The sequence below is a fragment of the Hippocampus bargibanti genome, linkage group LG07 (genome assembly GCF_051943395.1).
Source record: "Hippocampus bargibanti isolate YZ-2025 linkage group LG07, ASM5194339v1, whole genome shotgun sequence".
Classification (NCBI taxonomy): domain Eukaryota; kingdom Metazoa; phylum Chordata; class Actinopteri; order Syngnathiformes; family Syngnathidae; genus Hippocampus; species Hippocampus bargibanti.
In genome coordinates this window covers 25,711,285-25,737,585 of record NC_142740.1, presented here as the reverse complement: position 1 = coordinate 25,737,585, position 26,301 = coordinate 25,711,285, and the positions used below count along the sequence as shown (strand labels likewise).

General features: G+C 38.8%; 2 protein-coding genes across 2 annotated transcripts; both read right to left on the bottom strand.

Moving 5' to 3' along the window:
- Window positions 1-479: 479 nt before the first annotated feature.
- On the bottom strand, window positions 480-22,411 carry faah (fatty acid amide hydrolase). The gene is made up of 16 exons (XM_089001565.1): window positions 22,019-22,411; window positions 21,562-21,675; window positions 19,955-20,095; window positions 18,562-18,695; window positions 16,129-16,335; window positions 15,999-16,039; window positions 14,075-14,199; window positions 12,534-12,659; window positions 12,351-12,445; window positions 10,000-10,099; window positions 8,515-8,558; window positions 8,394-8,433; window positions 8,212-8,320; window positions 7,104-7,249; window positions 5,806-5,939; window positions 480-778 (listed from the first exon to the last, which is right to left on the bottom strand). Exons 1-15 carry the CDS (start codon window positions 22,235-22,237, stop codon window positions 5,814-5,816), a joined length of 1,767 nt encoding a protein of 588 aa, XP_088857691.1. The 5' UTR covers window positions 22,238-22,411; the 3' UTR covers window positions 480-778; window positions 5,806-5,813.
- A 1,939-nt stretch (window positions 22,412-24,350) lies between these two features.
- On the bottom strand, window positions 24,351-26,270 carry LOC148895934 (cytochrome b-c1 complex subunit 6, mitochondrial-like). The gene is made up of 4 exons (XM_089001370.1): window positions 26,122-26,270; window positions 25,920-25,949; window positions 24,627-24,788; window positions 24,351-24,540 (listed from the first exon to the last, which is right to left on the bottom strand). Exons 1-4 carry the CDS (start codon window positions 26,164-26,166, stop codon window positions 24,508-24,510), a joined length of 270 nt encoding a protein of 89 aa, XP_088857496.1. The 5' UTR covers window positions 26,167-26,270; the 3' UTR covers window positions 24,351-24,507.
- Between the last annotated feature and the right edge of the window lie 31 nt (window positions 26,271-26,301).

Genomic DNA, 26,301 nt, shown 5'->3' with positions numbered 1-26,301 from the left:
GTCCAAGCTCCATATAAGGAATTTATCAGCCTGTGGAAAGGGAGGTGGCCACAGGAGGTGGCCATTTTGAGCCATTGTTTTGATTCTCCAGTAATGCAAGACGTCTTGGCGTGATGTCACGAACTGGGGGCGGGACTTTCTGAAAATGCCCAATTCACAGCTCAATTCTTTTGCAGATTTTGGACACTTTAAGTCATTTTTATTGGTGTTTTGCATTTGAATAAAAATATCATACTGCGTGTTTTGGGTATTTTAGATGCGATAAAACGTTTTTCTGATGTCAGTTAGGAGACAAAAAAGTGATGTCGGTTGTCGTTAGAGTGGATCATGGAATTGTTAAGTCACAAAATCGGACAGAATCATACAAAGCTCGCTTGTTAAGCTTGTCAGAGAGAGAGAGAGAGAGAGAGAGAGAGAGAGAGAGAGAGAGAGAGAGAGAGAGAGAGAGAGAGAGAGAGAGAGAGAGAGAGAGAGAGAGAGAGAGAGAGAGAGAGAGAGAGAGAGAGAGAGAGAGAGAGAGAGAGAGAGAGAGAGAGAGAGAGAGAGAGAGAGAGAGAGAGAAAGAGAGAGAGAGAAATAAAGAAAAGGGGAAAAAAGTGCTGGCTATACTTTACGAATCCAAACGTCCTTCCACTGATATTGAGAAGCTGCTGTATTGACAGTTGCTGTAGCTCAATGGCGGCCGCGCACCTGTATCAGCGCTCTGGTAATCTCCACTCGCCTCCTCCCACTACGGCGCTGACACCCTTCAGTGGAGGACCGTACTGATGAAAGGGAGCTGAATGAGAGAAAGAGAGAAAGTTGGCGCAGCCATGAGGTTCAAATTGTCATTGGACTCTTTTAAATCGGATGTCGGTACAGGTTATATTTATATATTTATTAGTAGACAATACATGTACAGTGATACCTTGGCTTACGAACTTAATTGGTTCCCGGACAGAGTGTGTAAGGCGAAAAGTGTGTATCCCAAAAATTAATTTCCCATAGGAAACCATTAAAATGAGAATAATCCGTTCCCAAGTCACCATAAACCATAATTTTCTACTTTCTAATTTTCTAAGCCTTAAAACTACGCAAAATATACCTTATTTTATGTATAATAGATGTGCTTTTGTATTATAACTAAATAAATAAACTGTATGGTATAATAAAGTCGTTCTGTTTAGCTGGGTTGATAGCTTTTTGCATTAAGTGCACAGATGGCTTGTGCAGGTTATTTCTGGAGCCTGATTGATGGGATATCTTAACCTTACAGTCTACACTCTGCTTTTGAACTATCAATGTTGAAACGAGTCCAAATTTCACTGTTTTCTATCCATTTCTCACCATTTCACTTTTGTTTTTTTCACTTTTTTTTTTTTGTTTCAAGCTCTGTCGTCTCCCTTTTGTGTGTGTGTTTTCTCACTCTCTTTGTCGTCTGCTGTCTCTTCAATGTTTAACCCCCCTCACTGCTCCGTTCTTGACCAATCACGTGGCTTTAACCGAAGATGCCATTTTGTTTTTGGGAGAAGGGCCTCACTTGCTCTCTGTCTGTAACCCCCACCCATTCACTGCTACGTTCTGGACGAATCACGTGGCTTTAACCGACAATTGGGGGCGGGGAATCGAGGACAAAACTGTCGGCCACCATTTTCTTGTTAGGAGAACGGGCTCGTTCGTGAACGACACGTCACTCATTGCGGCAGCTCCGTGTGTATCCCGAAAAATAGTTGGTATGCCAAGGTAAAATTGTCATCAATGTAACGTTCGTAAACCGCAAAGTTCATAAGCCAAGGGATTCGTTAACCGAGGTATCACTGTATTTGAAAAATGTATTTGGATCCAGATGAGTATTTTTTTTTTTTAATTGTGCTTTTAGTCATTCTGTGTTTACTTTCCTGTTCGTTGCATAGTCGGGGTTTGTACTTAATTTTCAGTTTAATATGATGAAAAAAAATATTTGCATAGTTTCTCAATGGCGATCTGTTGAAAGATTATGTTGTGTAACCAGACAGTGCCCCCCCCCCCCCGCCCAAAAAAAATGGCGGTCTCGAAGACAGGCGCTCCCCCACCCGCTGTGTCCCGTATTACCGCGACGGCCATAATGACGGTGGGCTCCCTGGTCCCTGAAATGGGACATTAAGACAGAATCATCCCAGGTTAGTTGGGGGCGATAGCAAGGTGTTCGATTTGCTCGCACACAAGCACGGTAGGAGCGAGAGCAGATGGCTTTTGAAGTACCCGATTTGATAGCCTAAAGGTTCCTGGAAATGAGGTGTTTGGCGTTCTTATCAAGGCGAACGGTTCAGGCTGAATGGCTTCAAGAGGCTGATCGCCGTCCTCCTCCATCATGGCCGCGTTCTTTATATTTCACGAGACACTAGCTCAACACTTTACGTTCCGTCCCGGGAAGGCTTGAATTGGAATACCGGCGTGGCAATAACTAAATCGAGACAGACGGAAAAAGTTTCCGAGCCGTGATGCCAATGGGGGTTTATGCCACATGATGTCAAGCAATGAGGGGGAAAAGTAAAGAAATCCTTTGCTTAAATAGGACCTTGACTTTTTACTTTATACCCACCATGAAGTTTTTTTTTGTAATGGGTTTGTTTGCACATGCTAGAGTTGATGAATGTGTTTTATTCACGAGCATGTTCATTTATTTATTTGTTTGTCTATCCGTCTACTTATTTATTCATTTATTTATTTATCTATTCGTCTATTTATTTATTTGTCTATATATTTATGTATTTAATTATGCATGTATTAATTTATTTATGTATGTATTTATTTATTTATTTGTCTCTGTATTTAATTAGTTATGTATTTATTTGTTTGGCTATTTGTTTATTTATTTTTATTGATTTACTTGCATATTTATTTATTTGTCAGTTTATGTATTTCTTTACATGTCTATTTATATATTTATTTATATTTCCATTTATCTAAATAGGTATTTGTCTATTTATTTATTTATGTGTCTATATGGCTATTTATTTATTTATTTATTTATTTATTTGTCAATATATTTATTTGTTTATTTATTTTTATTTATTTATTTTTCTAATTATTTTTTTTTATTTTTGTTCGTGTACATGTATTTATTTGTCTGTGTCTATTTATTTATGTATTTATTTATGGACTTATTTATTTATGTAAAATATGTAAAATAATTGGGTTAAAAATAACTCCTAAATGTAATTATTGTGTATGTTTCATTTGTGTTTAAGTGTGTGATTGTCACTGCCATCCCTCCTCAGTTTCTGCGGGATTTATGAACAATGTGATGTTCCCCCGAGGACCCCTGTAGTCTCTCAAATACCTCTTAAAGCTTCATACTCCCTGACTTGAGTGGCACGAGTCTATCTCTCTCTCTCTCCCCACTCGCCCCAGATAACAGCCGAGAACAAGCTTCTCAATTGCCGTTCCCCCTGCTCGTACTTGTGCGCCCGCCTTTTCAAGCCATTTCCACATTCAGACAATTGTAATGGAAAACACCGGCGCTGCACCTAATGGCTTGGCATCCCCGCCAGTGTCGTGAAACATATGTAAATTTATGTAAACCCAAGTGAAAACACATATTTACAATAGCGGCGGGGTAATGTGACGACACGCTCGATGGAGGCGCCATGTGTCATTAGGCTGCTTTATCACTTTTCTTTTACCTGGGAGGTGCTACAATCACTCAAGTGAGTGGAGAGGAAGAAAGGAAATGATGTGGAGCGATGATGGAGATGAAGAGGAGGGAGTAGGTGGGATACAAAGGTAGTTTCTGGGGTGAAAAGAAGGTGCACAACTCATTTATTACATCATTGATGAAAAAAAGGTTGATTGCACAGGTAGTGTCAAATATAGGGCACAGTTGATGACACAATGTGTGCTTTTTTTCAGAAGGATTATATTGCACATAAGGCTAAGGGATACTTTTCTTGCCCTAAAAACCTAAAAAAAAATAAAATTTGGAATATTTCGATGAGCGGGTGTTGCAGCAGTTTATCTTTTGACTTTCATCTAACTGGCAGATTGAACACTCTACAAAAGTCCAAAAAGAAAAATGAGCAATGATCATTAGTCAATGAAGTCAAATCATTTTTGTTTTCAAAACATGAAATGTGATAACTTTGACGTTTAAATGGAAGAGCTAAAACCACCCAAAAATAGGAGCGCATTATTTTTATTTTGTTCCAACTTAGCAACGTTCACATCTGTAGTACAGCAAAAGCGACCGATACGATGCTGGCCTGTGATATGAATAAAATGTTTCCATTGAAAAGAATAAAAGTGCCATTCAAGTTCTCATTTTTAAACTATGTAGTTGTTTTAAAGGACAACCGACGTCTCCGAACAAGTTGTGTCCATAATTTGTAAAATGGCTCTAAATGACTTCTACTGAGCGTATTTTACAAATATTCCACTGCATATAGATATATTTTACATTTTAAGACTCGCGCTGAATATTCCGGAAGTCTTGTGTTTGATTTGGTAACGAGTCCTCACCCTACGTCACTGAAGGAACGCCCCTGACCGAAAAAAGGACACATTGTAGCAGTACTGCCATCACGTCAATGCATTTTGCTGTACTTGTTTGGTCTGAAAACTTTGTGGTGCACCAAAAAGAGGCAGAAGAGGGTGACAAAGCTCCGTGTAATGAAATAATCAGCCTGTGGAAACGGGCTGATTAATTCCTTACAGGAGCTTTGTCGCCATTTTCTGCCTCTTTTTTAGTGCTACATTTCCCCCCCTATTGCCTCAAAATGGCACAGAATAAATTCTTTAATCGATTGCAAAGATGTATGCTTTCCTCTTCAGAACTATTTGAATCATATTCATAACTGGATGAGTAACAAGAAATCATATTCTCCGAATCTGAAGCCATTGTTTTGATTCTCCAGCAAGGCAAGACGTCTTGGGGTGACAACACGAACAAGGGGGCGAGATGTTCTGAAACTGGCCACTTCCGGGTTCTTTTTTTTTTTCAGATTTTGGACACTTGAAGTCATTTTTATTGGTGTTTTGCATTTGACAAAAAAAAATATCATACTGCGTGTTTTGGGTATTTTAGATGCTATAAAACGTTTTTCTGATGTCAGTTAGGAAAAAAAAAGTGATGTCGGTTGTCCTTTAAATGACTGAATGATGCTCTTGGTTTTACAGTAAAAAGAACGGTGACAGAGTCAACGTTTTTTTCACAACTGTTTCATTATTTTTCGCCCTTATGGTGAGATCAGTTCAGTTCACTGAAATCTCAAGGAAATGTTGTACTCGGCCACCAGGTGGTACTGTTTCGTCGAAATTCAAAGGATGATGCATGAATTCCGTTTTCGTCAGACTCACGACATCGGTCTGAACCGTTTTGATAGCATTTATAGCATGTTAAGATAGGAGCATTTTAGCTGGTTTAATGTTATTTTCATGTCATGAAATGACCTCTTTTTGATAAATTTCGCATGTTAACAAGAATAATAATTATCTTTTTTATGGGCGCATTTCAAAACTTTCAGGGATAGTTTAAAGTCACAGGATAAGTTGGTCGTTATATTCATGGAGAAAAAATGGGGTTTACATTCTTCTGTAATATCTTGATAGAATTGTCGATACATTCTAACATTAGGACATAGTTTCTCCCATTCACTAGAACTTAAAAGCTATTTTTTGGGGGACTGGTCGTAATTCAGGTGCATTATGATTCTTTCTATTTAAAAGAAAATAGTCGACAAGCTAAAATTAGCTTGACTGCGAAGAGGAAATGGTTGTTTTGTGATACAGTATCGGGACAGACTCACTTATCCTAAACGTCCCAACTTTCATTCATCAATGGAGCAATACCTGACGATTCACTTCCTCTGGCTCTGTTTCACAAGCTCCTCCACCTCCTTCATGAAGCGAAGGCACAGTTCATCCTGCCATGGCGGGGCGACGCACTGCACGGCCATGGGGAGACCCTCACCTCCTGACAACGCCTAGTGACAGAGAGACAGAGAGACACATAGAAAAACTCCCCAAAGAGATGTGACGACGGTCTGTCGTCGCCACCTTCTGACTAACTGTGGAACTACATGTATTATTTATTATTATTTGTATTTTTTGCTCACATTTTAAAAATTCTATTTGGATTACACTTTAGATGTGCAACAAAAGTATTCTGCAAAGTGTCTGCAAGTGTCAAAATATATATTTTTTGTATCTCCATGTCCCATAAGGCACAAATAAATAAAATATATTATTAGTCGACACTCTATTTTAATATTTCAAATATAGATGGTTGAATTATTTGATACATTTTATAAATTTCAGGACAAAGTCGTTTTTTTAAAGAGTGAGAAACAAAATATGATCATATAATATACAGTGATACCTTGGCTTATGAACTTAATTGGTGCCCAGACAGAGTGTCGAAGGCGAAAAGTGTGTATCCCAAAAATTAATTTCCCATAGGAAACCATTAAAATGAGAATAATCTGTTCCCAGGTCCCCATAAAACATAATTTTCTACTTTTCTAAGCCTTAAACTACACAAAATATACCATATTTCATGTATAATAAATGTGATATGGTATTATAATTAAAGAAATAAACTGTACTATGTAATAAAGTCTTTTTATTTACCTTTGTGATGGTCGTTGATGGCTTGATAGAATGGAGTGGTCGGTTCCTCAGCATTAAACACTTGATGAGGAACGTAACCTTCTTCTTTCACCATCTTGAGGAATAATCCCTTGTAGGTGCTTTCTCTGTGATAATTTTATCTAGTTCCTCATCAATTGTGTTCTGTTGAGCTAGGTTGATAGCTTTTTCCATCAAGTGTACAGATGGCTTGTGCGGGTTATTTGTGGAGCCTGATTGATGGGATATTTTAACCTTGCAGTCTACACTCCGCCAAAGTTGAAACTCTCTCACTGTCGTCTGCCTGTCTCTTTAATGTTTAAACCACCTACCCTCACTGCTGAGTTCTTAACCAATCACGTGGCTTTAACCGAAGACTGGGGGCGGGGAATAGAGGCCAAAAAAAGTCAGCAGCCGTTTTCTTTTTGGAGAACGGCTTCACTCTCTCTCTCTCTGTAAACCCCACCCCACCCCTCTCACTGCTAAGTTCTTGACCCCTCACTGTTTCATGTAGCATTTACCTGTTTGTAAACCTTATCCCAGTGGTCCCGATATAAACCCTCATAACGGGCCATTTCCTCCTCATCTTCTACTGTCACCGTGTTAACGGGAACAACGCCGGCAGGAAAGTTGAGCAGATTGAAGATTGCTGTGTAACCCAGAGGAACTATGGGACAAAAAAGGGTTAAAACTAAACAAACAAAAAAACAACAAAACAAAAAAAAACTCAGATAGCAAGATAGCTATGTAGCTCGCCATCTATCTAGGTAGCCATCGATCTAGCTAGCCATCGATCTAGCTAGCCATCTAGCTAACTAGCCATCTATACATCTAACACTAGATAACTCTGTAGTGTTAGATAGTGTTATCTATTATTAGATAACACTAACACTAGTTATCTAGTGTTAGACAGACAGACAGATAAGCCTCAAATGTATTTGCGAAGTACAAACAAACTTTCCAAAAAACGTGATTTCAGCATATTGTCCCTTAAATCAATTTTTTACTCCATAATTTTCTTTTCAATGAAGTAAGCACTAATTCTTATTATTTTTAAATACGTCTCCTCTCTAATTTATGAGTTGCCGCCCCACCTCCACTCCCCTGTGTTAAAACATGCTTAGCAACCATTTTAACTCATTCACTGCCAGATGTGCAAAAATGTGTCCACTCCAGTGCCAGGGTTTTTGTCATTGTCACTCGAATTCCAGGACCCACAGAATTGGACTTTTAGGACTACATAAATATTCAATGCAGCATTAGAGACCTTGGACTTTCTTTTTTCATCAGAAAAAAAAGAGTTAATTTCTAAATTATATGGGTCTGGAGTTATATGAATTTGAAATGAGGGCGGTTCGAAATACAATGCAATACATACATATTGGTTTATAGGACCCTTTAACAACAGCTGAAGCTGGAACAAAGCGCTAAGATGGAAAAAAAAGGGAAAACATGGCCAGAGGCCATGGCCAATGCTTTATCGGCATCCAAGCAAGAAAAAACAAAAGTCGAAAATGCTGCTCTATGACATATTTTATATTCTCAAATAAATGTGTGAATGGCAGTGAATGAGTTAATGACAATCATAGCATAACGTATAGCGTGAATACACATTCAAGACGTCCATACAGGGAAGGCGGCCGCAGTATAAGAAGTTAAAGGCGGGTCCAAACATGGGGCAGAGCAGCACGTCGATCTTGCACTTTCTCCATTCCGCCAGGGTTTCCTGAATGTAGTTCTGATGGACAAGCACAAAAAGAAGATTCATCGTGTCCTTCCGGACGGGCTCAGACGCCGTTGGCTCACGCTACCTGCACAGCCGCGTGTTGCTCCCACAGCTCCAAAACAGAACTGAAATATCAATGGAGAAATAAAGTCTGATCTATTCGCTGGTCAACATTGAGAGAAATACTGTCACTTTTGAGTTCTCACCCAACTCCGACGGTGCTTTGGAGGAGGAACGAACCGCGAGGAGACTAAAAACAGAAATGGAAGAAATGGAAAACAAATTTTTAATGGAAACAGAAGTACAATGGACACTTAAAGGACAACCGACGCCGGCGGACAAGTTGTGTCCATAATTTGTAAAATGGCTTCAAATGACTTCTACTAAGCATATTTTACAAAGATTCCACCGCATATAGCTATATTTTACGTTTTAAGACTCGCACTGAATATTCTGGTAATCTTGTTTTTGAGTTGGTGATGAGTCCGTACGTGACGTCACTGAAGGAACGCCCCTGACCGAAAAAAAGGACACATTGTAGCAGTCCTTCCATCACGTTATTGCATTTTGCTGTGCTTGTTTGGTCTGAAAATGTCATGAAGAGCCAGAAGAGGGCGACCAAGCTCCATATAAAGAATTTATCAGCCTGTGGAAACGGGCTGATTAATTGCTCACAGGGACCTTGGTCGCCATTTTCTGCCTCTTTTCTGGGACACTACATTGCAGTCCAGATGCAGATTGAATGACATGGTCTTTATGTTGTCTTATTTAGTTTTTTGTTCTTTTGACTTCAAGTTGGCGCCGCGAGAGTGGCTGCCTTTACAGCAGCTCCCGTATTTTGTTTTTCTACTTCTTCCTTTTCTTTCCTCTTCGTTTCATAACTGTGTTGCTGTGAAATATAAATTTCTCCACTGCGAGACTAATAAGGGCTAATGCAATCCAACCCAATTTGCCCAATTCCGCAATGAGTCTCAACTATAAAAACAAGATATGAACCGGTTCTCACGCAAACTGTTTCAGATTATCACATGAACCTTTGAATTTATAATTTAAGTTGTATTGCACGGGATGATCTTGTGTACATTTTGGGGGGGGGGGGGGGATTTGCTTAAAAAAAGCCGGTTTACAAAAAAATGTTTTTCAAAAAAAAAACCCAAATCTAATGGAATTTAAAAAAAACCTGTGTCGAAATATGTTATTTTGAAGCGCAAATACAATTCAATATCTAAACACTAAATATCTTGATACAATGATGATGATATCGGTTAATCATGTAGACACATTTTTTTAAATAGTTCTCAGGGTGAGCAGGACAGAATATATATATATATATATATATATATATATATATATATATATATATATATATATATATATATATATATATATATATATATATAATATATATGATATAACCGGACTATCGATATATCCGATCCTGCGGCATGTAAATTTTCTCCTTGCGTTCATAGAAATAGTATTGTAATAAGCAGTACTGTACTATTGATATAACCGATATCGATATAACAAGACTTTACTGTGTGTGTGTGTGTGTGTATATATATATATATATATATATATATATATATATATATATATATATATATATATATATATATATATATATATATATATATATATATATATATATATATATATATATTGCATTTAGTGATGCCATGACTATTTACCAGAGGTCTCATCAGGAAAGAGAGGATCTTCCTCAGCCAACAAGGAAGATAGAAGGGGAACAATTGCTGTTTGAGAGTAGGATCAAGAGGCGCCCCCTTCCTAAAAGTAGAAGAGGATGAATAAAGAGGGTCAAACGGATTGTCGTGTGATTTATCACACTCAAGTGGAATTGGGCGGCCTCATTGAGGGTAAATTTGAATTGACGCCAAGCACCGTTTGTGTCTTGCAAAGCGCAAAAAAATTGACAACCGACGCCTTCGGACAAGTTGTGTCCATAATTTGTAAAATCACTTGAAATGACTTCTACTGAGCGCATTTTACAAAGATTCCACGGCATATATCTATATTTTATGTTTTAAGACTCGCACTGAATATTCAGGAAGTCTTGTTTTTGAGTTGACGACGATGCCTGACGTGACGTCACGTCTGGAACGCCCCTGACCGAGAAAGCGACACACAATGCATTTTGGGTAATTTATTTGTTCTGAAAACTTCGTGTTGATCCGTGGTGATGGCGAAGTTAGAAGGAAAACACATAAATAATGCGATGGTGAATCATTGTGTGTTGCACCAAGTCTACTATTTGATACTAGTTGACACCAATTCCCAGCAGACAAATCAGCCCATTTCCAACGGAGCTTGGGCGCCATCTTGTGCATTTTCTGGGACGCTACATTGGAGTCCTGACGCCTCAAAATGACACGGGAGGATTTCTTTAATCGATTGCAAACATGTATGCTTTCCTCTTCAGAACTATTTGAATCATATTCATAACTGGATGAGTAACAAGAAAGCATCTTCTCCGAATCTGATGCCATTGTTTTGATTCGAGAGCAAGGCAAGACGTCCTGGCGTGACTTCGCAAACAAGGGAGCGGGACCTTCTGAAACTCGCCATTTCCGGGGTCATTTTGACGTAGTTTTGGGACACTGTAAGTCATTTTGAGTCATCTTTGAATTTTTTAGTTCTCATATGGAAACCGGTTTTCCTTTTTTTCCCCTCCACGTTTATCAAAAACTCATTTAACTTTTGTTTAAAGACCCAAAATGACTTCACAGTTGCTGAATGTCATTCATCAACCAGAAAAAAAAGAACAAGTAAAAGATTAAGCCAACAAATGTCGACACAAGGTTTGAGTTGAACTTTGCAATTAAGCGTTAATATTTGAGATGATTTTTTTTTTAGCAATGGGGAACAACTTGTCATCTTCGGATTCATTGTTCAGAACAACTCCAACATTGGACATCCAGTGAATAAAAACAATTTCCACACGTGTACGAGTTACGTCTTAAGCACATTCACAGCCAGATATGTGCAAAAATGTGTCCACTGCAGTGCCAGGGTTTTTGTCATAGTCACTCGAATTCCAGGACCCACGGAATATTGAGTTTTAGGACTACATAAACTTTCAATGCTACGTTAGAAACCTTAGACTCTCTTCTTTCTTCAGAAAAAAAAAAAGAGTTAATTCCTTAATAATATGGGTCTGGAGTTATATAAGCTTGAAATGAGGGTGCCTGTCCAAAATACAATGCAATACATAGATATTGGTATATATAGCGCTTGAACAAAAGTTGAAGCTAGAACAAAGCCCTAATATGGAAAAAAGGGAAATGCTGCACCGTTGTGGAAAAGAAAAAAACATTCCCAGAGGCCCTGGCCAGCGTTTTATCCGTACCCAAGCATGAAAAAAAAAAAAAAACCCTAACAAATTCAGGAATGGCGCTCTATGTCACATTTTCAATTCCCGAATGGCAGTGAATGAGTTTAAAAAAAATTACGACCTTGTGCTTACACGCAACGTAAAAAAAAAAAATTGTCAAGCCATGAAAAGGTTGCTGTGATCAGTATTTCAGTGACGGAAATGTGAACACCAACAATGCGGCAACACCTGTAGACAATATTGCAATATGCACAAAATTTATCGTACAAGCAAAAATGAATCAATGCAACTTCCTGAGTCGCCTCGTGAGAGAAAATATGTGTATATACAGTAAAGTCTCGTTATATCGATATTCTCGGGAGTTGGAAAAAATATCGATATAACCGGACTATCGATATATCCGATCCTGCGGCATGTAAATTTTCTCCTTGCGTTCATAGAAATAGTATCGTAATAAGCAGTACTATCGATATAACCGATATCGATATAATGAGACTTTACTGTATATGCGTGATACGGTCCAAGCTGCACATAATGGTTTAATTAATAATCACTATAATAATTCACTCAACCCTGAAGTAACAAAGTAAAATTACAAAAAAAAAAACTAAATAGCAAATAATATGAAGGGTTTATGAAGGGCGTGCAAGTGAATCAAAAATACTTCACACACTCAATCAGACTCACAGTTTTTGGACCAGGGAGGCCCCTCCGTCTCCAAAGATGCTTTGGGAAGTGAGAAGAAAAGCCTCTTTCGTCTTCAGAGGACTGTACGGCACCACCTAAGCATTTATAGAAACATTAGGGAGAAGATATCAAAAACAAGACTTTACTTCCAGCTCTGCACACACGGGCAGAGGGGGTCCTTACAGTATGTCCCGCCTTTTCCAATAACGTTCTGACTTCTCTGAGGCTTCGGGTCATGCTCTGCGTGGGTGGACACTGACCGTCGCTTTCCATGTAGCCGATCCTCAAAGGCTTAGTGCTCTGATACATCTGACACAAGCATACGTAGATAGCATATTGACAATAAGGCTGATAAATTGAGACTACGGCAGCATTATTTCTGCGTATGTTCATCAGCGGAATCTCAATTTTACAGAGGCGTCTTCTATCTGGGGTGTTTGTCAGTTAAATGTATTTTTTTTTCGTGTTGCTTCGAGTGTTCAATAAGCCTGCCATCCATGTTTTTGGAATGTGGGAGGAAACCGGAGTACACAGAGAAAGTTCATGAAAACACCGCCGGAAGACATACTTGTTGACGTATACGTTTTCCCTGTATTTTATACGTTTTTTCATCATTTTGAATTGTGTATGCCGTATAACAACTTTTATACGATAAAAAAAAACTGCGGTTATCGAGTCTTAGTCGATGAAGCATGATATGCGCATGCGCGGCACATTGTTTTCGTTTGATTTTGTATTTCCATTTCCGTATTCGAAGTCCGGCATTTGTGTTGCAATCGAGGAATCAACTACAGTCATACCTTGGCTTACGAACTTAATTAGTTCCCAGATATTGTGTAAGGCGAAGGGTGTGTATCCCAAAAATTAATTTCCCATAGGAAACCATTAAAATGAGAATAATCCGTTCACAGGTCCCCACTAAACATAAAACAGTCGGCTGGCGTTTTGTTGTTAGAAGAACGGGCTCGTTTGCGAACAACACATCACTCATTGAGGCAGCTCCATGTACGAAAAAACTTCATATGCCAAGGTAAAAATTTCCTAAATGTAACATTCGTAAACCGAAAAGTTCGTAGGCCAAGGGGTTCGTAAACGGAGGTATCACTGAAGTTATAACGTAGAAGTAAGCATGGGAGAACCGCCAAGTAAGAAGAGAAAAACTCTAGGATCGGGTCGCCACCAAAAAGAATAAAGAGTCTCCAAGGTGAATACGCTGAATGGATAAGATTGTCGACAAAAGGTCCTCAGTTTTCGTTCTGCGTTCCGTGTAAAAAGGACGTAAAAATTGCTGCAAGTGGATTTTACGATCTAAAGAGCCACTTTAAAACTGCCGTACATGTGGAAAATGTGTTTTTATTCTTGATATAAGTGAATAATTATGTGTCGGGTTGTGTTTATAAGGTTTATTATCGCTTAATAAGGGGAATTGCAATCATCAATAAGGGGAGCAAAAGTCGATCATATGTATATATTTTTTATCGCTGGGTACGGTCGATTATAAAAGCATATTGTGCGCATGCGCGGTAAACTGCATTTCCGCTTGTGCTAGCTTTTTTTTTTAAATCATTTCAAATAATGTACAGCGTACTACAACTTTTATACGGGAATTGTTATCATTTATAAGGGCAGCTATTAGCCAAGGTTGACATGTATGTAAGGACAGAGAGTTGGATGTCTAGTGTGAAAGAGTCTTGTGGCAAAAAAATGATGCGGCGAAGACACACCTGCACGTTAAAAGGCACTGGAGGCACAGTTGGATCAAGGGCAAACATATGGTTGCAGAGGAGCGCCTGCATACACAGAGCCAAGCCATCCACATCCCTCGCCAAGGGCCCGGGCGTTCCCAACACTATCAGACGACAAATATATACATTCGGGGAGTGGTAAATATGTTAGCCTGGAACCAAATAGCAGTGTTGACTTTGCAGCACACTTTAAACAACGTTGAATTTATCAAAACACACATGAATGTAATCTTTTTTTTTTAATACAGTGGTGTCTATAATTGGTTCTGAAAGAAATTTCTTCACTAGAAAATTGTGTAAGTAGAGATGCGAATTCCATCTAAATACCCTAATGTTACTTCCGGATTGAGTGAACGCTGGAGCACATGCTGACCCGCAGAAATAATTGCCTGTGACTGTAAAGTGTCCTTGACAGTTTTGAAAGGCGTTTAAAAATGAAATGTATTATTATTATTATTGTTAAATTTAGATAATAATATAGACATATTTTTTTTCTAAAGCCTAAAAATACAATACATATTGGTTATTATATAGCACTTTAACAACAGCAGAAGCTGTGCATCAAATTATGAAACTAATACATGTTATGATTATATTACTGCATAATAAATAAGTTGTGAATAATGTTTAAAAAAACTTAGAATAGAGTGAAGAATAAAAACGACCGAAATGTAACTTTTAACTGCGTCACCGCCGTTTTTTTCCTTCTTTAGTTCATGTTTTCACTTACGGGGGTTTTGTTACGAACCAATTCAAGGAAGTTTGTTTTGGTCGACTTTTAACAATTATTCAAAAATGTACAGTGAGCCGAATGGTAAACATTTTCTGAGTGCAATACAGTAATTCACATTTACGTAAAATTAGCAGAACGACGTCTCGTGTTGAGGGGCGAATGACGATGACTCTGGATAAACACCCATCCATCTATTGACATACACACCTCTTAGCCAATAGGATGCCAAGATGATGCTCGGTCATAGCCAATGCCAGAGCAGCATTAAAAAATGTTGCATTCAAGAAAGACGGAGCAGACCCGACTGCATTTTTAACATGCGAATCTTGACATTTGTTTCATCACAAGGGGCGATATTTTGCTGTTGAGACATTTTGTAACTTGAAAATTTCATATCAATAGACGTTCGTATGTCGATTTATAACTGTATTGTAAATGTTTTTAATCAGACCCCGTTACAGTAATACGGTAATCCTCCGTTTATTGTGGTAAAGGAGGACCAGACCTCCGTGATAGGTGAAAATCTGCGAAGTGGTGACGCCCCCCACGCCCTTTCCCGATGATTTTGGTTCCAATCATTAATGAGTACATTATTATAATATGTTAACAGTAGTTATACTAAATATATTTGAGACAAAGACTATATGAGAACACACAACTGACTAAATATTTAATTAAAAATATGTAAATATAGAATCAAATTTAACATTCTTCTTTATCATTTAAAGCTATCCATAACCTTGCCCCCCTTACCTATCTGACCTTCACATTTCTATTCCCTCAGATCCTCTTCCTATTATTATTTTTATTATTATTATTATTATTATTATTATTATTTTTATTATTAAAAACATTATACAGTCACTAACATTCTTCTTATGCAGCTGTGACAATGTAGCCTGCATTAGCCTTCAGCGACCTGCTGACCAGCTGCTTTGCTCTTCTCACAGCCAATGTGTTTATGTTTAGACAATTAAGGAGGCACACGGACACGTGCTGCTTTTTTCATACAAACCCAATCTCTCTCCCACTCTCACTTAGCCCTGTTTTCAGGTGAGTGCTAAACTCATTAAAAAAACACGGAAGAATCAGCGATATAACAAAGGAGCCAATGATCAACCGAGACACAGCAGTGAAATGCAGTAAGCGCATACAGAAAAAGGTACTCACCTGACTTTTGCCCGGGAGAAACACTGCTCACACCTACTTTGCTAAAACACAATAAGAACATTTTATTGCCATCAAATAAAATGAGAGATAAGCGCACACTCAAAGCCGACAAAGCAAAAAAAATGATGACCTTAGTCGCCCCGCAGTTGGTTTAAAGCCGCAGATCCCGCAGAACGCAGCGGGGATACGGATGCTACCCCCAATATCGGTGCCTATGCCGAGGATGGAACCGCCTCCGCCGATAAGGGCCGCCTCGCCACCGGAGGAACCTCCGCTGGTTTTGTTGAGGTTACGGGGGTTCACCGTCTGCCCATAGATGATGTTACCGCAGTCGTAACTTGAGATGGTGAAGGGGAAGGAAAAGATTAGCGTGATTGTCCCTTTTTATAATAATAATAATAATAATAATAATAATAATAATAATAATATAATAATAATAATAATAATAATAATAATACATTTCATTTATAAGCGTCAATACAGTCACAGTAAGTTTTTTTGCTGTGGTTGAGCAGCGTTAGCCACACGCGCCAGCGTTCACTCTACCCGGAATAACTCAAATAGATAGAAAGTTAGCTAGCTAGCTGATAGATAGCTAATAGCTAGCTAGCCAGTGTAACTGGCGGGTATCTTGTCATTGGTTGCTATGACAACAAAAATATAATTTATTTGGTCTGTAAAAGTGTTTAACGTTTCTATGCGAACCTTCATATGTGTGTTTTCTTAAAATCGTCTTCTATACTTTATTTATAATGTTTTGTCATTATCACTTCCGCTTCCGTGTCATGTGTTTTCGATAAACGAGAGCAAGGCAAGACAGACGGAACGAGACTGATGCTAGAGAGAGACAGAAGCAGAGCAACTGCTAGATAGAGAACAACAGTCGAAAGTCTACGTCAACGTTTATCTACTTTCGGTTAGTCAGGTGCACACGGTACGTTATTAATTTCCTCAGTGACTGAATGTTTTGTCAAACTTATTGTAATGTTGTCGTTTCAATGTCCTTTGTAGTTTTCATTGTGTTCCAAGTGTTTCACAATAAACGTTGGGACATCAGTACGAAGCGTCATCCTTGACCAGTAGCCAGATAGATAGCCAGCCAGATAGCTAATAGACAGCATATAGATAGATAGCTAGGTAGCCATCTAGCTAGCTAGCTAGCTAGATAGCCAGCCAGATAGCTAATAGACAGCAAATAGATAGATAGCTAGGTAGCCATCTAGCTAGCTAGCTAGCTAGATAGCCAGCCAGATAGCTAATAGACAGCAAATAGATAGATAGCTAGGTAGCCATCTTAATAGCTAATAGTTAGCTAGCTAGATAGATAGCCAGCCAGATAGCTAATAGACAGCAAATAGGTAGATAGCTAGGTAGCCATCTAGATAGCTAATAGCTAGCTAGCTAGCTAGATAGCCAGCCAGATAGCTAATAGACAGCAAATAGATAGATAGCTATGTAGCCATCTAGATAGCTAATAGTTAGCTAGCTAGCTAGATAGCCAGCCAGATAGCTAATAGACAGCAAATAGATAGATAGCTATGTAGCCATCTAGATAGCTAATAGTTAGCTAGCTAGCTAGATAGCCAGCCAGATAGCTAATAGACAGCAAATAGATAGATAGATAGGAAGCCATCTAGATTGCTAATAGCTAGCTAGCTAGATAGCCAGCCAGATAGCTAATAGACAGCAAATAGATAGATAGCTATGTAGCCATCTAGATAGCTAATAGTTAGCTAGCTAGCTAGATAGCCAGCCAGATAGCTAATAGACAGCAAATAGATAGATAGCTAGGTAGCCATCTAGATAGCTAATAGCTAGCTAGATAGCAAGCCAGATAGCTAATAGACCGCAAATAGATAGATAGCTAGGTAGCCCTCTAGATAGCTAATAGTTAGCTAGCTAGCTAGATAGCCAGCCAGATAGCTAATAGACAGCAAATAGATAGATAGCTAGGTAGCCATCTTAATAGCTAATAGTTAGCTAGCTAGATAGATAGCCAGCCAGATAGCTAATAGACAGCAAATAGATAGATAGATAGGAAGCCATCTAGATAGCTAATAGCTAGCTAGCTAGATAGCCAGCCAGATAGCTAATAGACAGCAAATAGATAGATAGCTAGGTAGCCATCAAGATAGCTAATAGTTAGCTAGCTAGCTAGCTAGATAGCAAGCCAGATAGCTAATAGACAGCAGTTTTGTCATGGTAGGAAATTCTAACAATAACATCCATCTGCTTTTCAGAGAATGTATGTGTGAGATGACACAAATCGAGAGAGGGGGCGGGGGTTATGATATAAAAGCCCCCCTGAGTTGACAGATTTAAATTTGAATTTGGCCTCAGCTTGCCTTGGTTTACGCAATCAAAGCTCCAGATAAGTTCAATCATGAAAAAGAAACAAAAAGGATATGGACTCTTGGTCACAGGAGAGAGAGAGAGAGAAAGGTACAACCAGAAGGAAGACTTCTGATGATAAAGTGGGGGGGTGGTCCTAGTTGATGCAGTCCACGATGTGGATCTGCAGGATGTTTTTGAGAATGACAATGTGTGTAAAGGTTGACATTACCTTAACATGCCCTGAGAGATGTTGGTTTTCACAAAGGGAATGGCGCCTTGTCTTCGCAAGACTTCCACAAGAACTGAGTCCCTCTCGGCAGGTTGGCCAAGGTTGGCGAGTAAGCCGCAGGAGGAATCGTAGTTCTGAAAGGGAGACGTGTTGTCAACGATATAACAGCATCAATCCCATCTCGCAGCCCGATGGGGATTACGTGCCTCTCGATGCGAATTAACCACAAACAAACTCCTTAGTTAATTCAAAACAAATGTTACTTTCTTCTATCACATGTTTTGTAAGCAGCTACAAATCAAGTTCTGCTCGTTTGTGAAAGAATGAATGTTTCATATTCAAATGTCATTTTTTTCACTGAAGGCATTGCAAAGACTTAAAGGGCAACCGACGTCACTTTTTTGTTTTTTAACTGACATCAGAAAACCGTTTTATAGCATCTAAAATACCCAAAACACGCAGGCTGATATTTTTAGTCAAATGAAAAACACCAATAAGAATGACTTCAGGTGTCCAAAATCTGCAAAAAAATTGAGCTGCGAATTGGGCATTTTCAGAAAGTCCCGCCCCCAGTTCGTGACGTCACGCCAAGACGTCTTGCATTGCTGGAGAATCAAAACAATGGCTTCAGATTCGGATAATATGCTTTCTTGTTACACATCCAGTTATGAATATGATTCAAATAGTTCTGAAGAGGAAAGCATACATGTTTGCAATCGATTAAAGAATTTATTCCGTGCCATTTTGAGGCAAATGGGCGGGGGGGGAATGTCTCACCCAAAGAGGCAATAAAATGGCCACCGAGCTATGAGGAATGAATCAGCCCGTTTCCACAGGCTGATATAAATTCTTCAATGGAGCTTGGACTCCCTCTGCTGGCGGCTTTTGGATGTAAAATAAGGTTTTCCAAAAAAAAACAGTACAGCAAAATACATTGACGTGATGGAAGGACGGCTACAATGCGTCTTTTTTACGGTCAAAGGGCGGTCCTTTAGTGACGTCACGTACGGACTCGTCACCAACTCAAAAATAAGACTTCCTAAATGTTCAGCGCGAGTCTTAAAACGTAAAATATAGCTATATGCGGTGGAATCTTATTAAAATACGCCCAGTAGAAGTCATTTGAAGCCATTTGATAAATTATGGACACAACTTGTCCGGAGACGTCGGTTGTCCTTTAAAAGGAGACAAGTTGAATGAAAATTTAACAACAGGACAAGACACTGCACACCAAAAGAAATTAGCCAGTGGCTCTCTGCGTATATACAATTGTTTATTTTTTCATTTTAACTCACCATAATAATTTCCATTTTTAATGCGTGAAAGTTTTGAACCACCAAATACGATAATCATCTGGTTGAGCGGTTTAGCTCATAAGCCACCTTGGAATTACCTTGTACGCAATGTTATCCTTGATGCTAACCGGAACGCCATACAGGAGACCTTCCTTGTGGGAGTCCAGCGTTTTGAGATGCTCAAAACTCTCGAGCAGGATGGCGGTGCAGCAGTTTAACCTTTTGTTTTCATTGATAGTCTGTAAAAATAAATAAATAAATAAATAAATAAATAAATAAATAAATGGATGATAGCTAGCTAGAGAGCTAGCTCGATAGCTAGCTAGACAGGTAGCTAGATAGCAAGCTAGATAGACAGCTAGATAGACAGCTAGCTAGATAGACAGCGCGCTAGATAGCAAGCTAGATAACTAGTAGATAGATAGACAGCTAGCTAGCTGGTTAGCTAGCTAGTAGTGATGGGAATTCCAGCTCTTTTCAGAGAGACGATTCTTTTGGCTCGGCTCACTAAAAAGATCCGGCTTTTATGGCGCCCAAATGCTCCTCAATTTGTTTTTTTTTTGTTGTTGTTGCTTAAATTAACTAACTACCAAAAATCACGTAACATTATGTGAAAAACGAATTACTTGTGTAAAAAAGACACTATATCAAATATTTTTATTTGTATGGCTTGATTTATATGTGCACAGAGAGCATCCACTAACTTTCACTCTCCCTGTGGTTACTCTGGTCTGATGATCAGCTGTCACTAATTTGCTTTTCATATTAATAATGCTATCATCCCAACTAGTAAAAAATATCATAATTGAATAATAATAACAGCATAATGTGATAACATTTGTCCACCTGTCTACCCTAACGTCCCCCCTCCCCCATTCTCCTCACCGCTGCGTGTGTCTGTAATTCTCCCCTCCCTCCTATACCACGGATATCGACCAACCACGTGTGGCTTTAACCGAAGACTGGGGCGGGGAATAGAGGACAAAAAAGTCAGCTCCCATTTCCGGCTCCTTGTAAGGAATCGGCTCTCTTCGTTCACTTCAGAGATCAGGCTCGTTGGCGAGCAACACATCACTACTAGCTAGATAGATAGAAGAATATCCTTCATTATAGAGTCCGGACAATTAATTGGTCCCCGAAAAATAGCCCATTTGGTAGGATACAATTCTGTCAAATACTGCAATTCAAGGGTGTCAAACATATTTTTTTGTCACGGCCCACATTGTAGCTATGGTTTCCTCTCTGGGAACGTTATGAATTTGAGGAATCCATTACAATGTTTAATGCCCTCCACATATTACATATAGAGCACACAACAAATTAATGAATAACTAGTTTTCAAATTTGAAGTAAAAAATAATGACTGTTATTTTGGTTTACATGGAACAAGTTGAAATTTGGGTTCGGACTTTAGCACGCATCATTAAATTTTACAAGTTTGATTAGTTTTTGGGGACCGAATAAAATGATGTTGCGGTCCACATTTGGCCCCCGGCCCTTGACTTTGACACTTGTGCTATAATGGCATCAATCTCCTTCAATAAAAAAATACAAAATGAGCGTGCCCTAGTCCTTTTTATCGATCAATAATTAATTCAGTGTACCAGGTTCACCATAGCAATAAATATGGAAAAGGTACTGGGAACTTAGTAGAATTTGCAACTGAAAGAATAAGTAAGATTGAATTTAGTATACTGTACTGTACCTTTTCCACGTAGGAGTAAAACACATCTTCGGGTCTCAGCAGGCCATCTTTCAGTTTACTTGTCAGGTCAGCCAGAGACAAAGATAAAATGAGAGATTGATCCATCTTGGGATGCTGGAGGGAGAGTCATACGCTCAAGTCAATAACAGTAAAAGCTAGTACTTACTTGAGTACAGGTTCACACACACAAAAAAAGCTCATTTTTGGTGGATACAAAGCAATATTTCTTTGGTAGATGTTCAAAATGTGCATAATGTTCAGAAAGCGATGTTTTAGTATTTGGCGGGGGAATAAGATAAGGTCGTGTTTTATTTATTTGTTTTTACGTGGTACTGCAGGTTTGAAAACGTTTGAGAACCACTTGTGATTTTAACTTACGTATCGTCTCGGCTTAATATTACCAACAGAAAACGTATTTTTTTTTTAATAAAAATGTCGTTTTTAAATGTCAACTCACCGCGTTCTTGTAGTGAAGAACAGCCTCTTCAGCTCTCAGCAGGCTGTCATCTCTCAGGTTTCTGGCTTTCAGCATCTTCCTCCGAGCGTTCCGGCCGTCGACCGCCCGGGCTAACACCACCAAAGTCCCCGTTATGCAGGCAGCAGCCCCGGCGAGGACGGCAGATGAGGACTGGGTGTCCAGCGTCAGCGCCTGAAGTAACCCTTTGACATTGTCCATACTGGCAAGACAAGTGCACTATTGTATCAACAATGGACGTGCCCCGTAAACTGTCCTCGTCAATTTCAGTGGGAGTGAGTCAAATTCGTCTGGATTTTATGGATCGCCAAAAGGAGAGTCTCGAGTCGATAGTTACTCATTGCCTCGAGACGACAGCGGCGATTCCTTTCAGGGTCAATTCTGCGCATGCGCATTTTAGAATCCGTGGCAAGGGTTTGGCAACGATTCAACAAGTGCCTAAAACGAGCCACTAGAGGGCGCCAAGGAAGCTCCTTTTCCATGCTGAATTTTTAAACCATTCCCTAAAGTTTTCTAATAATAATAAAAATAATAATAGTAATAATAATAATGAATTTCATTTATAAGCGCCTTTGAAAACTCTCAAGGACACTTTACAGTCACAGGATATTTTTTTGCCGGCCACACGCGCCAACGTTCACTCAACCATGAATATTATATTATCTAAAAATTATGTAAAGACATATTTCATTAAGAAAATAATCAGACGTAATCTCATGTTCAAACAAGTGAACCGAATTTTTTTAGTGATATTAGGGCCAATCCAGACTCACATTGCCTCCACCCGCTTTTTAACTCTGATTAGCAAATTATAAGACAATACAAAATAATAATACATTTTATTTGTAAGTGTCTTTCAAAGCTCTCAAGGACACTTTACAATCACAAAACAGGGATGTAAATAAAACCACAGATACAATTATAAATAAGAACAAGAGATAAAACCATACAGATAATGCACGTTTAAATAATAGTTACATACATACAATACAGTTAAATGTATTATTATTATTGTTATTATTATAGTGCCTTAACAGTTGAAGCTGCAACAATGTGCTGCTAAATGGAAAACTATCATGTACAGTAAATAAAGCAGTCACAACGATAGCAGAAAGCACCAGGGACTAAAAATTAAATTAAGTCTGAGTTTTTATAATAAAAAAGTTAAACTTTTCCAATTACAGTCAAGTTAGTGAGCCAGTTGGTTTTGGTTTGGATCACCTGTTTTAAAAAGTAGAAACCATCTCCAAAACTATATTTTATATTTATTTTGGTGGTATTTGATTTCAAAATGAGCTTTTCAATCCAAAACATTCAAGTGTAATAAACATGGACAAAAATCAGAATAGAGGAAAATATTTCCTGAATCTGTACCATAGGTGATTTAATGTGAGGTTTTTTTTTTTTTCACTGATATGGCTTGCTTAAAAGACAACCGACGCCTCCGGACAAGTTGTGTCCATAATGTTTAAAATCACTTCAAATGACTTTTACTGAGCGCATTTTACAAAGATTCCACCGCATATAGCTATATTTTACGTTTTAAGACTTGCGCTGAATATTCAGGAAGTCTTGTTTTCCAGTTGATGACAATGCCTGACGTGACATCACGCTTGGAACGCCCCTGACCGAGAAAGCGACACACAATGCATTTTGGGTACTTTGTTTGGTCTGAAAACATCGTGTTGATCCCTGTTGATGGCGAAATTAGAAGGAAAACACATAAATAACGCGATGGTGAATCGTTGTGTGTTGCACCAAGACTACTATTTGATACTAGTTGACACAAATTCCCAGCAGACAAATCAGCCCATTTCCAATGGAGCTTGGGCGCCATCTTGTGCATTTTCTGGGACGCTACATTTGAGTCCAGACACCTCAAAATGATATGGAAGAACTTCTTTAATCGATTGCAAACATGTATGCTTTCCTCTTCAGAACTATTTGAATCATATTCATAACTGGATGAGTAACAAGAAAGCATCTTCTCCGAATCTGATGCCATTGTTTTGATTCTAGACCAAGACAAGACGTCCTGATGTGACATCACGAACAAGGGGACGGGACCTTTTGAAACTCGCAATTTCCGGGGTCATTTTGAAGTAGTTTTGGGACAATTTAACTCATTTTTATTGGTGTTTTGCATTTGACTAAAAATATCAGCCTGCGTGTTTTGGGTATTTTAGATGCTATCAAACGTTTTTCTGATGTCAGTTAGGAAACAAAAAAATGGTGTCGGTTGTCCTTTAACTGACTTTGCACAAATCACAAATTCGGCTGTTTTAAATAAAAAAAAGTAACACCAGGCAAAATGTCTTGAGCATTTATTTCACTTTAATTATTGCCTGCACTTTTTCACATGGTCATACAGATAAAATAACATACAACATGGTCATATACGTACAGTAAATATTTTAGAGGCATTTAGAACCATTTTTTCCTTAATGGCGCTGCCAATTGTAAGTGGGAATTCATTTCACTGTATGAAAGAGTTTGTGCGCCACCTGGGTAAGACAAAAACGGGAAATAGTTGCATTTTTATTTTACAACATGTAGTTGAAGAAAGGGGAAGCAGTCGCCTCATACTTACACAATGATCCCGAGCATGGAGGAAGTCAAAAAGCTCTTCGGTACAGTCTTCCGTTGTGGCGGATCGAGAGTTTACTCTGGTCTCACATTGCTCCAGACGTGCTTGAGTGTGTACGCAGTGCTCGATCTCGGCACATTTTTCGCGCATCGTTTCCAGGGGATCCTGCAAAACAGCAGCATTGCGGAAACTGACACTGTCACATATAATTTCAAAATCATGTCTTAAAAATGTTAGTAGGGCTGCAAAGTATGGACTTGGTAGTCTTTTTTTGGTATGTAAATGTGATTTTTAATTTTAAAGGGTTTCCTTAATCTTAGAGGGGAAAAAAAAACCCAAATGACTACAACCTGATTCAAAATACAGTGATACCTCGGTTTACGAACCCCTTGGCTTACGAACTTTTCAACAAAATGGCAGCCGACTGTTTTTGTCCTCTATTCCCCGCCCCAGTCTTCGGTTAAAGCCACGTGATTGGTCAAGAACGCAGCAGTGAGGGGGGGGGGGGGGGGGGGGGGTTAAACATTAAAGAGACAGGCGGACGACAGTGAGAGTTTCAACTTTGACTTTGTTCAAAGGCAAAGTGTAGACTGCGAGGTTAAAATAACCCATCAATCAGGCTCCACAAATAACCCGCACAAGCCATCTGTACACTTAATGCAAAAAGCTATCAACCCAGCTAAACAGAACACAATTGATGAGGAACTAGATAAAATTATCACAGAGAAAGCACCTACAAGGGATCATTCCTCAAGATGGTGAAAGAAGAAGGTTACGTTCCTCATCAAGTGTTTAATGCTGATGAAACCGGCCACTCCATTCCATCGAGCTATCAATGACCACCACAAAGGTAAATAAAACGACTTTATTATACAGTACATATTATTTATTTAATTATAATACCATAGCACATGCATTAGACATAAAATAAGGTCTATTTTGTGTAGTTTAAGGCTTAGAAAATTAGAAAGAAGAACATTATGTTTTATGGGGACCTGGGAACGGATGATTGTCATTTTAATGGTTTACTATGGGAAATTAATTTTTGGGGTACACACTTTTCGCCTTACACACTCTGTCTGGGAACCAATTAAGTTCATAAGTCAAGGTATCACTGTATCGTTTTTCTGTTTTTCTCTTTTGGCATGTTATAAATGTTTTTTATGATCCGAAACACATTTTGCAACACGTTTTCCCCCCTAAACATTTCAATTTAATTTCAATGAGGATCAATTTTCACTATACGTGGGCAGGTACAGTCCCTATCGCCTGTAGCTAAGTGGCCGCCCTACGTACCACTAAGTCTTCCTCCTCTTCTTCTTCTTCCTGAAAACAAACAGACATCCCAGTAGTTAAAATACACTCAATATAACGAAAGCAGGGTGGCGTGGAGCTAGCAGCATCACCTAGCTTAGCCTTGTTTGGATACCTAAAGCTAACGTTACCTAACATAAAACAACATGTTCGTTTATCCACCTTTATAACAACTTCGACTTACATCTTCTGGTTCTCCGTTCGTGATTACTTTCTCGTCAAGGACCATATTTGCTACTGTTTCGCTTCTTACTACAAACGAAATGCACTACAGTGTATTTAATTTGGAGGACACTACAGGACAAGTCAAACCGATAAGGAAAACTCGCTCGTCGATAGTCTTTCAAAATAAACGACCAATATC

Bases quoted from the DNA above. Each gene is read 5' to 3' on its own strand.
- faah (XM_089001565.1), bottom strand. From the start codon at position 22,237: ATGGACAATGTCAAAGGGTTACTTCAGGCGCTGACGCTGGACACCCAG. The intron at 18,696-19,954 runs GTAATTCCAAGG...TCTCCCTTTCAG, and splicing joins AGGATAACATTGCGTACAAG to AACTACGATTCCTCCTGCGG. The intron at 10,100-12,350 runs GTGAGTCTGATT...TTCTACTTTTAG, and splicing joins GCCTCCCTGGTCCAAAAACT to GAAGGGGGCGCCTCTTGATC.
- LOC148895934 (XM_089001370.1), bottom strand. From the start codon at position 26,166: ATGGTCCTTGACGAGAAAGTAATCACGAACGGAGAACCAGAAGAT. The intron at 25,950-26,121 runs GTAAGTCGAAGT...GTTTGTTTTCAG, and splicing joins CGAACGGAGAACCAGAAGAT to GAAGAAGAAGAAGAGGAGGA. The intron at 24,541-24,626 runs GTAAGTATGAGG...TGTCTTACCCAG, and splicing joins TCCATGCTCGGGATCATTGT to GTGGCGCACAAACTCTTTCA.